At 49.0% G+C, this 20,721-nt stretch overlaps 1 protein-coding gene across 3 annotated transcripts in view; it reads right to left on the reverse strand.

Annotated features, from left to right (window-relative positions):
• Positions 1–20,721, reverse strand: part of ENOX1 (ecto-NOX disulfide-thiol exchanger 1) — a 2,037,207-nt gene that overhangs the window by 27,248 nt on the left and 1,989,238 nt on the right. For all 3 annotated transcript variants that reach the window (XM_085621817.1, XM_085621818.1, XM_085621816.1), the window contains one exon: positions 15,946–16,031. In XM_085621817.1, the coding sequence (XP_085477943.1) occupies positions 15,946–16,031 (86 nt within the window). The remainder of the gene's footprint in view (positions 1–15,945; positions 16,032–20,721) is intronic.

The following is a 20,721-nucleotide window of genomic DNA, read 5'->3' on the forward strand; positions in this document are numbered from 1 at the left end:
CGGGCAGGGAAAATCAATGATGGTCGTCCTCTTTTAAATAGGACAGGGAATCGGAACTGCAACCTGACTCCTACATACAAATACTGATGTTTGATATCCCCAAAAGTTTGTACAGATTGTTTTTGTCTTTTCTTCTGTTGGCAAATGGCCCTCTCTGAATGGTCACCTCCAAACTTTTTTTTGCATTACTCCTCCATGTTTTTTTGACCTTGTTTTGGTTCGCCTAAGGACTTTGATAATTTTACAACTGCTGATCAGTGCTAAAGTGCATGTGCTCTCTCCTCTTAAAACAGATGTATTTGTTCAACCCAAATTGGAATACTTAATTTAATTATAAGTCCCTAGCAAAGTGGTACTCCCTGTACTCAGGGCCTGTAAATTAAATGCTACTAAAGATGAGTCCCAAGTGGGGTGGCGTGGTGAACAAAAGAACAATGGATTAAACCCAGATTTTTGTGACTGGGTGTGAATGTTTGCATTGTTCAGCATTCCGTCCATCATTTGTTCCTTTTGTATGTGTCACCCGAAGTGTGAGGGGTATGCCCAGACATGAGTCCCATGCTCACTGCACCACTGGATTCAAGCTAGCCAGGCTGATGAGGAGTGATGCCCCGAAACCTGTCCCAGGATGCTTGTTTCTGGTCCAGGGAGGACCTGGCTTGGCAGTTCGGGCTGGACTGTTCACACGAGGAACAGGGCCAATACTGATTTGCATTTGGCTGGGTCCAAACTGGGGTGGTGTGGTGAGCAAAAGAACAATGGATTTAAACCCAGATCTTTGTGACTGGGGGTGAATGTTTGCATTGTTCAGCATTCCGTCCATCATTTGTTCCTTTTGTATTTGTCTCCCTAAGTGGGAGGGGTATGCCCAGACATGGGTCCCGTGTTCACTGCACCACTGGATTCAAGCTAGCCTGGCTGATGAGGGGTGATACCCCGAAACTGGTCCCATGATGCTTGTTTCTGGTCCAGGGAGGACCTGGCTTGGGAGTTCAGGCTAGTCTGTTCCCATTAGGAACAGGGTCAAGACTGATTTGCATAAGGCTGGGTCCAAACTGGGGTAGCGTGGTGAGCAAAAGAACGATGGATTAAACCCAGATCTTTGTTCCTTTTGTACTAGTGGGCCTGCAGCACTGATTGTGCCACACACTTAAGTAGCCCTTTAACCATGTCTCAGGCATGCCATGTACATAACAACGTCATGCTTCCCAGTATAGAGTAGCCTTTAGCAAATGTTAACCGATAAATATTGTGGTAAAAATAAGAATTAAACTTGAAAATAATATATGGACAAAATAATACATCCAGCTAGATATCGTCGTTGTTCAACATAGTTCTACATAAAGCTTGATGCTAGACAATAAAAGAAAAAAAGAATTGACCGGATACTCTACGCCGGCCCTATTACGATGACGTCTACTTCCGACGCTTAATAAAAGGCAGTCCCAGCCACATAGTCCGTTATTGATGTTGCCCGTGATCGGAAGACGCGGAAGTAGCTGCCCGGGAACGCTGATCGTCGGACTTTAACAGGTACGTTCAAAGCTAACCAGGGAGCGATACGCTAATAGAATTTATCTTAACACACGGGCTGCATGGACACGCTGCCAGCAGCTTCACTAACTCACGTTTTAAGAACACATTGTGCTTTTAAAACGAAATATTTGGCCGGCATATCCTATTTGGATAAAACGCTATGCATCTAACTGCCGTTTAAGTAAAAACCTCTATTAGTGCGGCTGTAACTACGCCTTGAGGTATTTTTGACTATGCTCTTTTTTTTAAAAAATAGAGGTTAAATAATGTAAAAAGCGAGAGATTTAAGACACACACGTGTATACTTTTCTCTCACCCGTTTTTGTATACAGCCACGAATAAACCTTACCCGGAGCAGTAAAAGAATCCCTTACAGCCCAGAATCTTGTAACAAAAGGTGAGCCATAAATTAAATCCATTGTATAAATGCAATATAGATGCGACTAATATAGGGGACACAACCCTGACTAGCCAGAGTGCATTTCCTATTAAACTTCAGCGGAACTAAACGGAGTTCCCCTGTTTGTAGGAACTAAGTGACTAACACAGAAGTACGCGGCGAGGATAAAAAAGGACGTCCCATGCCCATACCCACGAACAACTCCGAAAGGTATTTTTCTGAACCTTTATACCCACTAAGGAGGCACGTGAAGAGGGAAACTAGTTTTAGAACTCTCCATTTGGAAGCGTCATACCTATAAGTAAACAACGGATGAATTATTTTCGAAACAGAAAGAAAAAGCTATTTTTATTGTTTCTTTGACAGCTCAGGGAAGTGCAATATTGGAAAAAAAACTCCCGCAGGAGCGCAGCCAAACTAATGAGCAAGCCTAGTGCGTTTTTCGCACAGGTGAGTTTCTTAAAAATCTATTAAGAGTACATTAGTAAGGGGTTTCCCTACTGGTGCGCAGTTAGAGTGTGAATGATGACAAATTGACGGAGTGATTGAATGGAAACACTTTCGGTGCAAATTACGTTGTTTTATATAACAAAAGAACCGAGATAGTCTGATTAGGGTTATATTTTTGTGGGGGTATTTTTAATGATACTAAAGAATGAACAGCTAGCAATCGAGGTTACAAGTTAAGTCCTGGTTTCTCTCTTTTCTTTTTGATAAAAAGAAGTATATCATGCACTAATGATGCTGTACCATGAAGATAGGACATGATGTAATTTAGATTTTTGTAAAAAGAAAAAAAACACTGTGTATACCGTTAGTAAAAATTGTTTTCCATTTGTGCCTTAGGCAACCATTCATGGATAAGGAGATACCATTTCTTATAGTCCTGAAGAAGGAGGTCATAAACAACCAATAGCCTCCGAAACGCGTCGACGCAATACTGTTGTGTTAAATTTGGAAGGGGCACACAAAACCTTTGTTAAATAAGGAAGTCAACCCTTACTCAATTGTTGCCCACAAGGTTTCCGAATTAACTGTTTTATGACAAAATGACTGTCTTTTTAATCTCCTTGTTGGTCTGTTTTCTGTCTTATTTAGTATTTTTCATTTAATTGTTTTTTTTAAATGTGTTGCTGTTTTATTAAAAACTAAATGCACTTTTTATAATGATTATATTGTGGTAAAAGAAATTTTGAGATCCGAATAAACCATTCATTTTTTTATATAAACTGACGTTGCCTTGTATTGAAGTGTTCCATGATAATGAGTGATTTGTGAATACCTGACTTTGGTAGTTGTAATGAATAGAATGTGTGAATGAATTAGCAAATATCCTACCCAAAAAGGAAAACACTTTTTTTACTTCATAGTTCTTTGGTGCTCTATTTCCTTTTTGAAAACATTGAGCCCCTCTCTTACCTTGTTTTAAAAAAAAAATGCCATTGCAGAGCCTGAGTGTGTAGTTTACGCTGACATGTCCATCTGGCAAAATAAATCTTTTTGCCAGGGCCAAGCCATCCCTTTTTATACATATAAGGCTCCCCTAAGGTAGGTCCTGGACTACAAGGAGGCTATGGTGCCTTATATTTAAAAGGCAGGATATGTACTTTTAAGTTCTACGTGTCCTGGTAGTGAAAAACTCCCAAAGTCGTTTTTCACTACTGCAAGGACTAGCTCTCCAATAGGATGACATCGGAATTACCTTTTTAAATTTTATAAGTGTCATTTTCATTCGGCAAGACATAGGATCTAGTGTCTCTGGAATCCTAATTTATTGTAAATTCGGATTTTAAATTGCAATTGTGAAAATGCCCCTTTTAGAATGTTGGAATTTCTTACTTTAGCCATTTGGTGCCTGCTGCCTGTCACTGATCACATGTCTAGGTTGGGTGACAGTTGTGCTTTGTGTATTCTCCCTAGACAGCCACACACAATGGTAGCTTAGCTGTGACTTGACGGGTCATCCTGGCAGGATGGAAAGAAGGAGTTGGACTGAGCCTCACTTACACCTGAATAGGCTGTGTCCTGTCCTCACACAAAGGACTGCATGCCCCTGTGAAGAAAGTCTGGAGCCGGGTCAGGAAGGGAGGACCTCTGTGCACCTCAAAGGCATGTCTTTGATGTCCCCCCCACCTTCAAAGACATACCTGGGTATAAGTACTAGACTCTGAAACCACAAGTTGAGTACACATCTGGATACTCTGCCAGGAAGGAGGACTGCTGTGATGAAAGGACAGCCGCTGTGCTGGATTGCCACTCGAAGAGAGAGCTGCTGCCTTGCTGTGCTAACCTGCTGCCCTTTTGCCTGGAGAGGACAAACTGAACCCAGGACCCCAGAGGGACTCAAAGGGCTAGTCTGCTGGCCTCTGAGTCTGATCCTCCTAGTATTTTTTCTGACCTGGTGTTGGTGGTTTTAGGACTCTGGGAACTTTAGCACTGCTGTCCAGTATAAAGTGTGTGTGCTCTCTGTGGTAAACATGGTAAGATTGGTCAACACCTGTTTGCTGTATTTAATTTACCTATCAGTGCCTTGTAAAGTGGTATCTCAGATACCCAGGGGCCAGTAAATTAAATGCTACTGGTGGGCTTGCAGCGCTGATTGCGCCACCCACCAAAGTAGTCTTTCAAACCTGTCTCAGGCCTCTGCCATTGTAGGGCCTGTGTGCGCTGTTTACCGCTGCTGTGACGCTGCACATAAAGTGGGTGCCACATCTGTGACCCCCCTTTTACTGCACGTCAGTCACCCCTAAGGTAGGTCCTAGCTAGCCCTATGGGCAGAGTGCATTGTAGGTAAAAAGGTAGGGCATGTACCTTAATTGTGTGACATGTCCTGGTAGTGACAAACAGCCAATTTAGTTTCTCACTACGGTGAGGCTGCCCTCTCATAGGAATACATTGGGGTTTCCCTGATAAGTGTTTCAGTGTTAATTCCTGATATGAGAGGGGCAGCGTGGTCAAGTTTGGCATGTTTGGAATAGTGATAATAAATGCTGGGTAATGGTGTTCGCAGATTTATTATCACTGTTTTAGAAATGCCACTTTTAGAAGTTGGCATTTCTGTGTGCTATGTGTCTTTGTGCCTGCTTGATGTGTATTGCATGTCTGGCTCTGGAGTGACAAGGACTTGTGGGGTGCAATGGCTCCAGAGGGGCTGGGTGAGTCAGCCCTGGGCTGAATAGGCAGATCTGCATTTGGAGTAGTGGGAGGAGTAGCCCCTGACCCTGAATAGGTCTGTGCCTGCCTGGGACAATGCTGGCTCTGCCCCCTGTGGTGAGTCTGGGGCCAGGACCTGCCATGTCAAAGGGGACTGTTGTGCACTGTAAATAAAATATTGAGTGCCCCCCAGAACTGGTTTGAACCGGGAACCCAGCCCTGTGCCAGGGCAGAACAAAGGACACAAGGTATATAAATATTGGGGCTGTGATCCCAAGGCTGGTGTACCTGTTTTGGGAGCTGTGAAGCTGAAGGACTGCTGGTCAAGGAGGAAACGCCATAGGACCCAGCTGCAGCTTCCTGGGGGTCCCCACTTGCTGGCCTGCCTGTGCCCAGCTCTGCCCTCTGGACTTTGGGGGATCCTGTCCTGCAGGCTTAACACTAAGAGCTCTGGATTCATTGGGGGGTGCATCCTCCCTGATGTACTTGGGGGCAAAGAGCACTGTCCCTAAAGAGGCAGACAGACTGCACATTAGTGGATAATGCCCTCTGAAACTAAGAGTGAGCGGAGCACTGTTGGCTTCACCATTGTTGCTGCACGCACTTTGGTAGCGCTGAAAAACATCCCGCTCGCCGGAGCCACCCCCCGCTTCAGGGAAGTGCGTGGGGCGCTTCAGGATTCTTTTTAGTGCCCCCCCTGGTATGTGAGCCTCTGGCAGGGCTGTAGGACAGCACCACTGCGACGTGGAGCGGAAGACAGGCAGAAGTCTGTGCCTGGTGGTGGGCGGGAGCCTACGCCGCGTTGGAAGATGTTCAGGGCAGCAAAACAGAAGTCAGGTGAAGCCACCTGACTAGGGGTGGAGTTTCCCCTGGACGAGGAAATCAGGCAGGAGCTGTGCCTGAAAGTGGGTGGGGTCTGCTGAAGGAAACCGACGAAGGACAGGACCCGCAGGGAAAGGTGCCTGCAATCGGGCCGTGTGGCTGTGCCCAGCCCCAAAGGAAGGCGGACCGGGAGGTGAGTTCCCCGGGGAAGAGCCGGCCGGGGACAAGGCCCAGTCCTTCCCTTGCCACAAAGAAGACGGCAGCACCGCGGGAAAGCGGGGGCTGCCTTGGGGGCCATCCATTAGGTTTGGAGGGGACAGAGGGAGACCGAGTGAGGTCGTCCTGCCCTCATGGGGGCATTGAAAAGCAGAGAGAGCACCAAGGATATCCCGGCAACTGTCCCCCTCTGAGTGCAGCTGCACTGCAGGGTCGCGGGCAGCTGTGTGATTTTGAGATATCGGGCCATTTGATTTGGTGGCATTGTAGGGCAAGCCCAGAAAAGGGGTCCCCGGAGCAACGTGAGACGGCCGGAAGCTCCCCTATGTGCCCAGGTTGGGCAGAATACAATTAGGTGATGGTTGCACCCTATCAGGGGTGGTGGTAGTGCGCTGTTGGTATGATGGACTGCCAATACTTTTTCTTAATGAGTGCACTACTGCTGATTATCTGTATGCATAATGTCTTATGTTATGTTGAGACTGTGTGACCTCTGAGAAGGGGTACGGTGACCTGCTGATGCTAATGCCTAATATCTTTTATGCATAATATGCTTATGCTAAGTGTACCTATACCAATAGTTGCTGGTTGTTCTCACTAAGTGTGATGGTTATGTCCGTGATTGATGCATAATGTGTTTATACTACGGACAGTGGTACCAGTAGTTACTGGTTGTTTCCTTATGTTTACTACCTGTAAGTTCTAGTGGTTATGACAGTGGCCCGATTGGCCCTGTAATGAATATAATCCCCTGTAAAGTCATACCAAGTGCCAGGTGGCACAGTGTATATTTGTGATTATGATCTAATGTGTTTATGAGTAATATGAAGGAAATTATTTTGATATATAACCTTGTGGGGAGTTTCTTTTGTGGTTCGCCTAGTGTGTCGCTGCTGTGTGAATGTGTTGCGCAAACGCTTTACACATTGCCTCCGGGATAAGCCTGACTGCTCATGCCAAGCTACCAAGGGGTGAGCAGGAGTTATCTTCGGTGTGTAACTCCCTTGCCCTGACTAGAGTGGTGGTTTCTGTCTGGTTTAGGCGCAAGCCCTAGCCAACCAGAAATCCTATTTCTAACATGGACTAATCCGGGACTGTATCCGACCCACCCTCCATTGTGTTGGGCCTGCACTTTTGGATTAGACCCGGTCCAGCGGTCTAATCCATATCCAAGCAGGAACTACAATCCTAGTCATGGTAATCCACAACACACCCTAAATTATCCTGTGCTTGCCCTCTGGTAGCTTCGCACTGAGCAGTCAGGTTAAACTAAGAGGCAATGAGTAAAGTATTTGTGCACAACACACACAGTAACACAGCAAAAAACACCACAAAAGGACTCCACATTAGTATGAGTAAAACAAGACCAAAATGACAAAAATCCAATGAGTAGAAGTCAAAATATGAATGTCTAAAGAATAAACTGGTTTGTGGTGCTTAGAAACAGATAGCGCCAACCGGGGCTATCTTGTTGCACTTGACCAATGCGAATCCAAAAGTTTAGGCCGACCGCGATGGAGCGCGGCCCAGATACAGAAGTCATGCAGGCTCGCTGAACAGTACCTTGGGTGCGTTGATGTTGAGGATGATGCACAGAGCAAAGGAGGTGATGCGTCACTGTAGATCATGGAGATATAGGCTATGCGTTGGTTCCGACCTACGCAGAGTTTTGGATACATCGATGGACATCGAGATGGTGCGTCGGCATCAAACTGCTGGGCTAAAGTTGATGCGAACAGCATGAAGCGATGCACTGGTGCCGAGCCATGCAAAGGTGAAGACGCGCTGGAACCAGGGGAAGATGTGTGACGTCATCGGCAAAGGAAATACAATGGTTCCGATCAGCGCAACGTCATCGATTTATGGATGTTCTTGGGTTGCAGCACAGATACTCACTTCCTAGGGCTCAGGAATGGATTGGAACCACTGGAGTGGCAGAGCAGGACTCACAGCAGACAGAGTCGAGGTACTGGTTGTAAGTTGCATGGTGAAGTCTTTGATATCCCAGAGACTTCAAAAACAGGAGGGAAGCCAACTAGCCCTTGGAGATACTTAGGTTCTGGGATGTAGAGAGTCAGGTGCAGTTCTTCTCACTTCCAGGCAAGAAGCAGCAGGCAGCACAAAAACACATGAAAGCAGTTCAGCAAAGTGGCTGTCCCCCCTGGCAGCACAGCAGTCCTTCTTCCTGGTAGAATATCCTCAGTTCGAGAAGTGTTCTGAGTTCATGGTGTCAAAGGTCCAGTACGTATACCCAGTTGGGCCTTTGAATTAGGGAGACTTCAAAGAGATGTCTTGAAGGGCACACGACCCTGCCTTTCCTGACCTTGTTCCAGACTCACGACAGGGGGCATGCAACCCTTTATGTGGGGCAGGAGACAGTCTTTTCAGGTGTAAAGTGAGAGCTCCTCCCTCTTATCCTGCTCAGGGTGACCCATCAACATGCAGATGGCTACTCAGTCACACCTACCCTTCCTTTGTGTGTGACTGTCTAGGGGGAATGCAGGAAGCCAACTGTCACCCACCCAGACGTGTATTCTAGAGACAGTCAGAAGGCACCGAATGGTTTAAGAAAATGCTAACTTTCTAAATGTGGCATTTTCAGAACTGCAATTTAAAAAACTATTTCACTATAAGTTGGGTTTTTAAATTGTGAGTCCAGAGCCACTAAATATGATTTTTTGATCTTTTCCTAATTGGAAACTACACTTATACAATGTAATAAGGCAGGTACCCTATGGCAGAGATAGGCCTTGCAGTGGTGAAAAACAAATATAAGAGTTTTTCACTACCAGTACATGTAAAACATAAAATGTCCTACTTTTTTAATACACTGCCCCCTGCCCATGGGCTGTCCAGCCCCTATCTTAGAAGTGAACTATATATAATAAAAAAGAAGCTTTGAGGCTAGCAAGTATGTTAACTTGCCAGGTCAGAAGGGCAGTTTAAAACTGCACACAGAGGCTCTGCAGTGGCAGGCCCGAGACATGTTTAAAGTGCTACTTAAGTGGATTGCACAATCAGTGCTGCAGGCCTACTGGTAGCATTTAATTTACAATCCCTGGGCACATCTACTGCACTTTACTAGGGACTTATCAGTAATTTAAAAATGCCAATTGGGAATAGCCCAATGTTACCACATTTAAGATAAAGAGCACAAGCAATTTAGCACTGGTTAGCACTGAAAAAGTGCAGATTCCTAAAGCCAGCAAAAAAAAAAATCAAGAAAGCAGTCAAAAATAAGAGGTTAGAAGACAAGAAGTCGGGGGAAACCACGTCAAGGATGCTAGGTCTAACACGACCCTATAAGTTTTCATTCTCATCTATCTAAACCAGATCTTCCAACACTACCAGCGCCAAGATGTTTCAGTCGACTTCCTCAAAAATAAGGTCATCCACCCAACTAGATGCACAAGTTGCTACTTATGTAACAACATATCTGTAAGAGACATTAGTTAGTGATAGATTCCTTACCTTAGAATATTCCCGTGGCGTCAGTCTGGATCCGGAAAGTTTTCTGGGTAGCAGTACCCCTGCACGCCAGTAGGTAGCGGCGTGCAGCTCCGCGCCCGTCACTGGCGTCGTGCACGCCGGGACGACGTCACGGAGGCTACTTAGGCGCCACCCATGCGCGCTGACGTCAGTTCTGTACACAACTTTCTGCGCCGAAACGCAGAGTCATGCGAGAAACTGACCTTTGGTGCATAAAACTAGGGCCCTAAAAGGGGATGACCTTAACCCTAGTAATCAGTTCGTAGAACGGGGAGGATGAGTGGGGCGGTAAGGAATCTATCACTAACTAATGTCTCTTACAGATATATCGTTACACAAGTAGTAACATGTGCATCTGAAAGAGATACGTTAGTGATAGATTCCTTACCTTAGAATAGATACCCCAGCAATACCAACCCCGGTGGTGGGTCTGCGAACAAGATTACACCAGAAAGTCACAGAGCACAGAACGGCCAAAGAAGCCGTCTCTCCGGACCTGACTGTCAAGGCAGTAGTGCTTGGTAAACGTGTGCAGCGAGGTCCACGTAACTGCCTGACAAATATCCTGCAAGGGGACAGCGTGTCCCAAGGCAGTAGTGGCTGCAGTTGCCCTGGTCAAATGGGCACGCAGTCCCGCAGGAGGCTCCTTCTTGGCCAAGGAGTAACAGGCTTTGATGCACAGAACGACCCACTGGGAGATGGTCCGTTTGTGCACCGCCCGACCTCTTTTGGCGCCCACGTAGCCAACAAAGAGCTGATCATCCACCCGGAACTACTGTGTACGCTGCAGATAGAATGCGAGCGCACGTTTCGGGTCCAGACGGTGGAGCCGCTCCTCTTCCCTTGAAGGATGCGGAGGCGGAAAAAAGGTGGGCAAAGTGATGGTCTGCCCAGTGTGGAAGGGCATGACAACCTTTGGCAAGAAAGAAGGATGTGTCCTCTGAACCACCTTGTCCATATGAACCAAAAGGAAAGGAGGTTTGGAAGAAAGAGCCTGGAGCTCACTCACTCTCCTGGCAGAGGTGATAGCTACCAGGAAAGCCATCTTGAGAGTAGGAAGACGTAATGGACAGTTATGAAGGGGCTCAAAGGGAGCGCAGATCTGAAAAGTCAAGACAAGATTCAAGTCCCACTGAGGCATTATGAAGGGCACAGGTGGGAACGTATGCGTAATGCCCTTAAGAAAACGGTTAACAAACGGGGACTTAAAAAGAGAAGGCTGATCTGGAAGCCGTAGAAAGGCAGAGATGGCTGAAAGGTAACCTTTAACAGTGCCCAGAGCAGAGCCCTACTGTGCCAAAGAGAGAAGGAACAGAAGAACCTCAGAAAGAAGGGCAGAAAGGGGATCCACAGTCTGAACTGTGCACCATGCCATAAATCTGTTCCACCTACAGGCGTACACCGTTTTAGTGGAGGGACGCATGGCTGCCAGGGTGACATCACAGACTTCCGGAGGAAGATGGAAAGTCATCTGTCGCCGCTCAATCTCCAAGCATGGAGGTGGAGGCTAGACAGGTTCGGGTGGAGGACCTTCCCCTGCTGCTGCGACAGAAGATCCTCCCGAAGAGGCAGCCGGATCGGGGGATCGATGCTCATACTGAGTAGCTCGGGATACCATACTCTTCGAGCCCAGTCCGGAGCCACAAGAATAGCTTTGGCCCGATCGCGCCTGATCTTCTTCAGCACTCTGGGCAGAAGTGTTATAGGCGGAAAGGCGTACAACAGACCGCAGCTCCACTCGAGACGAAAAGCGTCTCCGAGCGAGTGCCGCCTTGGAAATTCCAATGTGCAGAACTGATGACATTGCTCGTTCTCTTCGATGGCGAATAGATCTAACCAAGCCTCTCCCCATTGCAGAAAGAGACCTTGTGCCACGTCTAAGTTCAGACGCCACTCGTGATCCACCATGCACCGGCGACTGAGTTTGTCCGCCCTAGTGTTAAGAGAACCTGCCAGGTGTTGAACCACCAAGGTAATGCCTTGATGTTCCAGCCACGTCCAGAGGCGCAGAGCCTCCAGACATAGGGTCCATGACCCCACCCCGCCCTGTTCGTTGCAATACCACATGGCGGTGGTGTTGTCCGTGAACACCTACACTACACTTCCCCGGACAGAGGGAAGGAATGCCTTCAGTGCAAGCCGGATCGCCCGCAGCTCCAGAAGGTTGATATGGAGCCGGGACTCCGCCAGAGACCAAAGGCCTCTGATCTCCGCCTCCCCATGTGGCCTCCCCAACCCAGGAGGGAAACAACTGTCACTACTGTGTGCTCCGGTTGGGGAAGGGAGAGGGATCTGCCATTGACCCAATCGCGATTCGTGAGCCACCACTGCAATTGCCGTGCAGTGCCCCCGAGATCTGGAAATGATCGGACAGGTTGCCCTGATGCTGCGCCCACTGGAACTTCAGGTCCCACTGCAGAGCCCGCCTATACCATCTGGCATGCGGCACCAACCGGATGCAGGAGGCCATCAGGCCCAGAAGCCGGAGGGTAATCCTGACTGAAACCCGGGATAGAGGCTAAATGAGCTGAACCATAGCCTGAATATCCCAGACTCGCTGTTCGGGAGGATAAACCCAAAACAGCGTCGAATCCAGAACCGCTCCTATAAAAGGGAGCTTCTGAGAGGGACTCAGGTGCGACTTCGGCACATTGATGGAGAACCCCAGCAGATGCAGGAGGTTGGCCGTAGTCTGGAGGTGGGAGACAACTGACTGGGGCGAATCCGCCTTCAACAGCGAGTTGTCGAGGTAGGGGAAGACAGACACCCCTGACCTGCGCAGATGAGCTGCGACCACCGCCATCACCTTCGTGAACACCCATGGGGCTCTAGAAAGGCCGAAAGGGAGCACGGTAAACTGGAAATGCTCCTGGCCTACCGTGAACCGCAGGTAATGCCAGTGGGCCGGCAGTACGGGAATGTGAAAATAAGCGTCCTGCAAGTCCAACGCCACCATCCAGTCTCCAGGGTCCAGGGCAGACAGGACCTGAGCCAGAGTCAACATCTTGAACTTCTCCTTCCGGAGGAAGCGATTGACGTCCCGGAGGTCCAAGATGGGGCGCAGGCCCCCCTTGTCCTTCTTGAGGACCTTAAAGTAGTGGGAAAATCAACCACTCCCTACTTCCTGATCGGGAACATACTCGATGGCCCCCTTGGCCAGGAGGGCTGTGACTTCCTGATGGAGAAGAGCCAAATGATCCCCCGACATGCGGTGGCACCGAGGTGGCATGGCTGGAGGGGAGGAAAGAAAGGGGAGCGAGTATCCTTGGCAGATTATCTACAGCACCCACTTGTCCGATGTAATCTCGTGCCAGTGGTGGAGGTGGGGGTGAACTCTGCCACCCACTGGCATGGGGTGCCCCCTGAAGCTCGGATTAGGAAGGTTTTGAGGCGGAAGCGGCGGTGGAAGTGGACTGCCCCGCACACTGGTTACCAGACCCGCCCCTGCGGAACCCACATCTGCGGCCTCGCTGAGGCTAGGTCTGCACAGGTTTGCTGGAAGTGCGCGCCTGGGTTCCCCTGCCCTGGCCACAAAAGGAACGAAACCCCGTTGTGGCAGGAGGTTTCGAGGAAAGACCCAAAGACTTGGCCGTGGCATGAGAGTCTTTAAAGCGCTCCAGGGCATTGTCAGCCTTATCACCAAAGAGGCGGGAGCCATCGAAGGGCTTGTCCATGAGCGAGCTCTGGACATCGGGCGGGAAGCCAGTGGAACGCAACCTGGCATGGTGCTGCAATGCCACCGTCGTGGAAATCGCCCTGCCCTACGAATCAGCGGTGTCCAAACCACACCTGATGGCAAACTTCGCCGCATCCTTGCCCTCCGCAATTGCTTGGGAAAGGATAGCCTGGACCTCCTCAGAGCACTGAGGCAGAACCTCCACAACCGAATCCCACAATGCGTGGGAATAACGGCCCAAGAAGCAGGCAGTATTAACCGATCTCAACCCCAAACTGGCTGAGAAGAACTACCTCTTGCCATACTGGTCCAGCTTCTTAGAGTCCTTATCCGGTGGAGCCGAGGGAAAGGCACTCTGCGAGGTCGAGCCCTGAATGACCAGGCTCTCAGGCATGGGGTGAGTGGTCAAGAAGGCGGGATCACCAGGCGCCGGGCGATGATGCCGAGCGACGTTTTTATCCACCGGCGCCCCCGAGGCCGGCTACAACCAAGTACCCAAGAGGACTTCGGTAAGGGCCTCATTAAAAGGGAGCAGCGGCTCCGACGACGTAGACGCCGTCTGGAGCACCTCCGTAAGGAGGTTGGTCTTAAGGGCTACCGTAGGGAGGTCGAGGTGGAGAGTCTCCGCAGCTCGACGCAGCACTATAGTGTAGGAAGCGCCCTCCTCCATAGTAGGCGGAGGCGACGCAAACCCCACGTCAGAAGACACATCAAGTTCACCTGCATCTTGAAGGTCATCCACCCAATCCTGCTCGGAGTCACACTGCCGTGCATGGGGGTCCTCGGAGCCGTCCCAGTCCTCATCCAGCTCCGGGGTAGAAGGAGCCGGTTGCGGTGGCGGGACCGGAGCCGGAGAGGGGGCCAGCGGCGCTGGGAGCGGCACCAGGAGCGGCGCCGGCCGGGGACGAAGCTGAGCCGCATCCCAATGAGGATCCCAGGTCGGAACGAAATGGTCCGATAACCTAGGCAGGGGAGGGATAAACGGCACCCAATGCGGCGCCTGTGGTGGAGCCTGGGGCGGCGCTGGGACCGGAGCCAAGGGCAGCACCAGGGCCGGAGCCAGCGGCATTGCACCTTGTGGCGCCGGGGCCGGAGCCGCGGCTGCTGGATCCAGTGGCTCCGGAGCTGGCGCCGGAGGCGGTGCTGCCAGGTCAACAGGATCTGGACACAAGGTCATGGGGCCCGCAGGCGCACCGGCGGTAGCCCGAGGCCTAAACAGGCAGTCCAAAGCAGCAAGAAACTCTTACTGCTGTTCGGGAGTCGCCGACAGACCTGGGTAGAGCGGGTAGGCCGTGGGACTCCCAGGCGGAGCTCCTGTCCCCCATGTCCGCCTCCAGGGAGCGACAGGGGGACGTCGGAGAGCGAACACGCTTCTTCGACTTCTTATGGTGTCGCTTACCGGAATCTGAAGGTGAAGACTTAGAGTCCGAGGAGCGACAAGTCCGGTCCCGTGAGCAGTCCCGCGAACGGCCCCTAGACCCGGAGCAGTGGCGAGAGGAGTGCCGGACCTCCAGCAACTTCCGGCGCCGCTCCCGCAATGCCTTCGGGGCCATGGCACGGCAATCCCGACAATCCCGGGAGTCGTGGTCGGTCTCCAGCAAGTAGAGGCAGACATCATGGGGGTCCGCCAACGACATATTACGGTGGCACGACACGCAAGACTTAATGCCGGGCATCCCTACGTGCACCAGGAGACAAGAGGAGAAGACAAAAAGTGGTCAAAAATTGACCGAGGTACGTGCTCAATCCGTATCTGCGCTTTCGGCACAGAAAAAGAAAGAACTGACGTCAGCATGCATGGGTGGCGCCTAAGTAGCCTCCGTGATGTCGTCCCGGCGTGCATGACGCCAGTGACTGGCGCGGAGCCGCACTGCGCCACCTACTGGCGCGCAGGGGTACTGCTAAGCAGAAAACTTTACGGATCCAGACTGACGCCTGGGGAATATTCTAAGGTAAGGAATCCATCACTAACGTGTCTCCTTCAGATACAAATGGTTGGTGCATTTCTCTTCCGAAAAAAAGTTTTTATTGTGGCACTCCCTTCCAATTCACCATAGACTGCAGGCACTGATATTGGCGTTTGAGCATAGGTTGAAACCTCATTTCTGTTCTACTTGGTACTGGCTGCACCCTTCGGTATAATTTCCATTAAACCATCTCTGCACCAAAGAAAATTCATGCACTGATCATGAGTTACAGTCATCAGTTTCAATTGTTTACAGTTACTACTTACAGTAAGGCTTTGACATCACATGTGCAGCAAGAAGACATTCAACAGGACTTCTTTATCATAGAATTCTCTTATGTGTAATTTTCATTTGTATAGCTCACTCCTTTGAGTACGAAAAGGTGTCTTACCCATCCAAGTTGTAGCTTGTGATTGAGGAAACAACTGCGCTACGGAAAGGTAAAACACAGTATATGGCGCCTTCGTGTGGTTCAGAAGTGTTAGCTGCATCACGAAGGAAATGACCAGGACGACTTTTTAATAGGTAAAGAAATTAAGTAACGTGAGTGCAGACCCGAAAGTAGTACAAGGAGGGTCCAACAGCCCCGACTGCCCTCCCCTTTTGATGGTTCTGGGTGAATAATAAACAGATAAAATCAATTGTATATAACTGTCGATAAAAAAGGACTGAGTTCAGTTATTTACCCTAGAATCCAACTGCTGCAAGTAGGACCAAATATATTCTATATTTGCTCCGAAAGGATGGACATGCAGAAAAGTTGAAATGATGCCTACAACAGAGAGAAAAGTACAACAATTAATTTAGGGAAACATCAATTTAGAGCAAACTAGCAGTTATAGTCAAGCAATGTCGTAATGATAATACATTATTTTTTTACGGTAGCACACTCAGCAGAAGAGAACAGATTTGCTTTTAGATCTAGGTTCTGCTTTTTGACAGTGCATCTATCAAAAGAGCCCTACTATTAACAAGATACATGGAGTGGGCTTTAGTCTCTCCCTTCCAACCATAGCCTTAGGCCAGCCAGTTTCAGCCATTGGCTTGAGAATTTGTCAAGTCTTCACTCAGTTCAGTAGAAAGTCTCTCTCACGTAATGCGTAGTGAGTGTTTAGGTGTATCCTTCGGTCTCCACTCGAGTTCTTGCATTAAACTGTTTAGAAAACTACTTTACAACTATTTCCCTTACTGTCCACTCCTGTTGGTTCCTTCCATGCACTGTGCTCTTACTGCAGCATGCTATAGAACATTAAACCCAGACCTATAGGGGTTGCCAGTGCTTGTTAATATGTCACTACACAGCACACTTTGTTAGAAACGTATACATGCCAACATTTTAGAAGAGGAAAGTGGGATGAATAAATAAAAATATAATCAGGAGAATGTATTGCTCCCATTGACTTTGACTCAGATTTTGAGAAACAAAAACAAGACCAAGCCAGACATAAAAGTAGGACTAAAGCCTTTAGTCTTACTTGTAGATCTCGCCTGTACCGTTTTTTGCATAGCCTTATACACACACACACACACACGCACACGCATGTATATAATATATGAGGAGGGCTCAGGGTGGATATATGGGTATACATTTACAAGGCTTCGCAAATGTAACATTACCTCTGACAGGATTGCCACCCTGAGCTCTTACCCACCTACCCACTCTGTCCCCTCTACTAAGAGCATGCAGCTGACCTCCTCCTGAGCTGCATGAAAGAAACACATTAATGACATAAATTATTTTAGACTTTTGAGTAGGCCTGTGGAACAAGAGCATATGTTTAAATTATGTTTTGAATGACTTGACCATTGTCCTAAAAGCCGGGGGCATGTATTTAAAATTAAGAAGAACGTCGGGATACCAGGACAGTCCTCTTAAAATCGGGACTGTCTGGGCAGTGGCGTTGCTGTTTTTGGGGACGGCGGGAGATGTGTCTGCCGACTACCACCGTCCCCCCAGCTCCAAGAACAAGACGTCAGTCGGTCGCCAATTCCCCCCCACCACCTTCCGACCCTTGGAACAAGTCGTCCGTCGGCCTACACCCCCTACACCCCTGCTCTTACCTGCCCTCGGGCGGCAAACTTAAGTGTCGCCCCAGGTGGCAGTATTATCTAGCTACACCACTCTGTGCCTGGGGAAAAGTCTGGTCACCCTAAGCAGGGGCAATTTCAGTGGCGCACAGCCAAAATAAAGCCATTTTTAGCTTACAAAATCTGGAGTATCCCACCTGAATCGGGTCTATTCATTGACATGTATAGTAAAGTGACTTGTAATGGCCAAAATTACAAGTCAGCACGTACATTCCTAAGATATTGCACAGGGCGAGTAGGCTGCTAGCCGAAGACCCTTGGAAACATTTCAACCACTAATTTTATGCTTGGATAACTAATATAAAACTGCAGCGACTGGAATGAAACAGTTATAATTTTTTCCTCATGGTGAACACCCTTTCGAGAAAATATTTTAACCCAACTGTGCCGGTAATCACATTGACTTAAGTTTCTTGATATAATTACGCAGTCGCCGGCCGTGAAGTGTTTAATCCGTATTATCCCTGACTGCTGGCGGCAAGGAGCGCTGCCCACGTCCAGCAGATTTCCCAGTTTCTGCTTAAGTGCAATTGGCTTTGATTTGTTTTACTTTTGTATCTGTAATTTAGAAGATTGAGTGAAAAAAGGATCGGGTAAAGAGCTGAGAGTTTTAATAGAATAGGATGTATTTTTAATGTATACGCTTAGTGGAAAAGAAGTGTCTGCAGAGCACTGATTGAATTAATATTACAAAATGTTCTCACCTTTCAGCCCCCCTTTTGCTGCGGCTCAGAACAGTGAGGGAAATGGACCTCCTTATCTAGGTCAATATTTTATGAGATGTGAACTGAAGGATTTAGACTGAATATTTTCAGCTCCTTCTGGCTCAGCTTCACCAAGACACACCCGCGCAATCTCTCAAAATGAGGGAGCCGTGGTAAATAAAGTGTGTGTTGGAGGATGTAAAATTACATTAGCATATTTACAAAAATCTGCACATTCTAGGCTACTCTGGCGCTCTTTGTAACACCTCATGACTGGAGGATGTGGCTGCCCTTCTGCATCCAATCATTCGGAAAATAAAGCACATCGGCAGCTTCATTTCATCCCGGTATTCAAAAGAGCAAACCTCTCAATCCCAGAGCTATTTACTAGACTGAGAGACCAAGGCAAAAATATCCCCTGAGCCTGCAGTTTCTGGTTGGCTCAATTTAGCGAACGTGCTTGTTCATTTAAACACATGCATATTTTCGATTACAAGTACTGAAGGTATAAAGCATTCAGTCTGCCTCGTTGACAATCCTTAAACTGCGCGGAGCCTTTGCACGCTGAATCGTAACCCCCTAGAGGCCTGGCATACACACCTCGGCCAGCGTGCATCTGTAACCTGAGGCTTCCCTCAAGGGTATGTCACATGGGTGACAGGATTGAGGCCTGATACGGGAAGCTTCCTGAAGCCCGTTTTTAGGTCGAGTGTGAACATATGACCTCTTGTAGACTTTAGTATACTTCTCTTGTGGGCTTAAAGACATTCCCTTACTTTTGATTTGTTTGTTTCAGTGTCTTTTAAAATCCTTGCTTGCTAGTGGTCAGTTCTGCCTCTTTGTCTCACCTCTTTTTGTCTGTTCCTCCTAGGCAGCAGGAACTAAGTACTGTTTCATTCGGCTATGGTTCTTTAGGGGACTATTTTTTTCTTGGTTTCCTTTTCTCTTACTGTTTGCCTGTGTTCAGCTTTGGTGCCATAGCTGTTTACATTTAAATATAATATTCCTCCCTCCCACCTCCTCTTAATGCCACAGTTTTGTTTTTGCTGCCTCTCGCGCCATGTCTCCTGGCTGTGCCTGTATTTTGTTGAACCTTTTTGCACTTTTCGATGTCCGCTGTCAGTTGGGCTTGGTAGGATGTTTGTTTATTTGTGCTTCTTTTTTAGGGCATTGGGCTTGAAATGCACTTAGGCCACTGGTCCGAAAAAAACAAAGCGCTACTACACGACGATGCTTTATTACATTAAAAAACCGTCCGCATCATATCAATTAAAGCTAGGTGGGGCGGAAGTTCGCCATATTAAAAAGTGGGTCAAGACCTGCTGATGGGGAATTGGTATTTCGGTAAGTAGCAAGTAGAGTATCATTTTCTGAGCATGCACAGCATGTTATGCAGGAAAAAAACATGTTCTGAAAAAGGCACGGGCTGACTAGGGCGCGCCGCAACTATGGCGGTTGCACCCGTCCCTGGCATCCCCAAAGGGGGGGGGGGGGATGAGGCCACGTCAGCAAGTGACGCGGCTTTCCTCTCCCCTCCCCCCCTCGTCAGCCAATAGGTGCCAGGTTCGTTGGGGCGCCGGAAGCACTTCCGTGCTTCTGGCGCAGAAACGTTTGGCGGGCGTCCAGGCTGACCGGTCTCAGCCGGTCTGCCCAGGCCGGTCGGCCTGGGCCCCCTCTTTAAAAGAGGCGGTGGGGAGCAGAACAGTCTCTTGTTCTTGCTCCTCACCTTTAGGATCCTAACGCTTCTTTTCTTTTGTCTTTTTGCAGGATTCCCGCGGAAGAGAAGATTCGGTTGCCGGAGACGATCTTTAGCGAGAGAGAGGCGGCGGGACGCGGGAGTGGCTATCGCGACGATCGTCCAGTGGCTGGGGGAGTCGTTCTTTGTCGCGGAAGCGGAGCTCCGAGTCACAAGTCTGGGGGCGCGATCGGTGGCAGAAGGCAGCGGCAGGATCAGCTGTTTTTGCAGTGCCAGAGGCTTGAAGTGTTTCATCCACGGTAAGCGCTGCGGTAAGTCCAGCGCTGCGAGGCCCCTGCAGCTCCGCTAGTAGGTGCGGCTGCCCTCACTGCTGTCACGCTTGCTCTGCCAGGGGTTCAAGGCACGTATCATGCTTGCTCTGCCAGGTGTGCGAGGCCTGTATCCTCTGTAAGACTGTGTACTTTTTTATAATTGCGTTAAGCGCGCTCTTTATTGAAGTCGCATGGTTGTGTCTGGGGGCGTTGTTATTATCTGTCCTTGGTGTCCCAGTGCAAAGGGGAGGGATAGGAGGCACTTAGTCCTTTTTTTTTTCGGTTCCAGGACACTGTTACTAGTGTGGGGGGGGGCGTAGGGTTTGGCTGCGAACTAGCTAGGACGTGGCGCAGCGCAACTGCTTTATTTGTGTTTCCACAGCTCCTGCATCACGTAAAGGACAAGGCGGTATCAAGGTCTGGCGAATTCGTTGGTGGTGATCTCGGGGGAACACGGTTGGGTGTCACCGGCTAGCCAGCATCTCATTGCTTCTGGGAGCCACAGAGGGTTTGAGCGGGCAGCTCACCTGAGCTTACTGGATTAGCCAGTAAGTCGTGGCTCTGGTTGCGTGGGTGCAAAGGTTGGCTGGTGGCTGCTGCTTCTTCAGGTAAGGGGTGACACAGTCACCTACTGGGGGTACGGGTACGCGAGCAGGCAGGTCC

This window comes from Triturus cristatus, chromosome 8 (assembly GCF_964204655.1).
Source record: "Triturus cristatus chromosome 8, aTriCri1.1, whole genome shotgun sequence".
In the NCBI taxonomy this organism is placed as follows: Eukaryota; Metazoa; Chordata; class Amphibia; order Caudata; family Salamandridae; genus Triturus; species Triturus cristatus.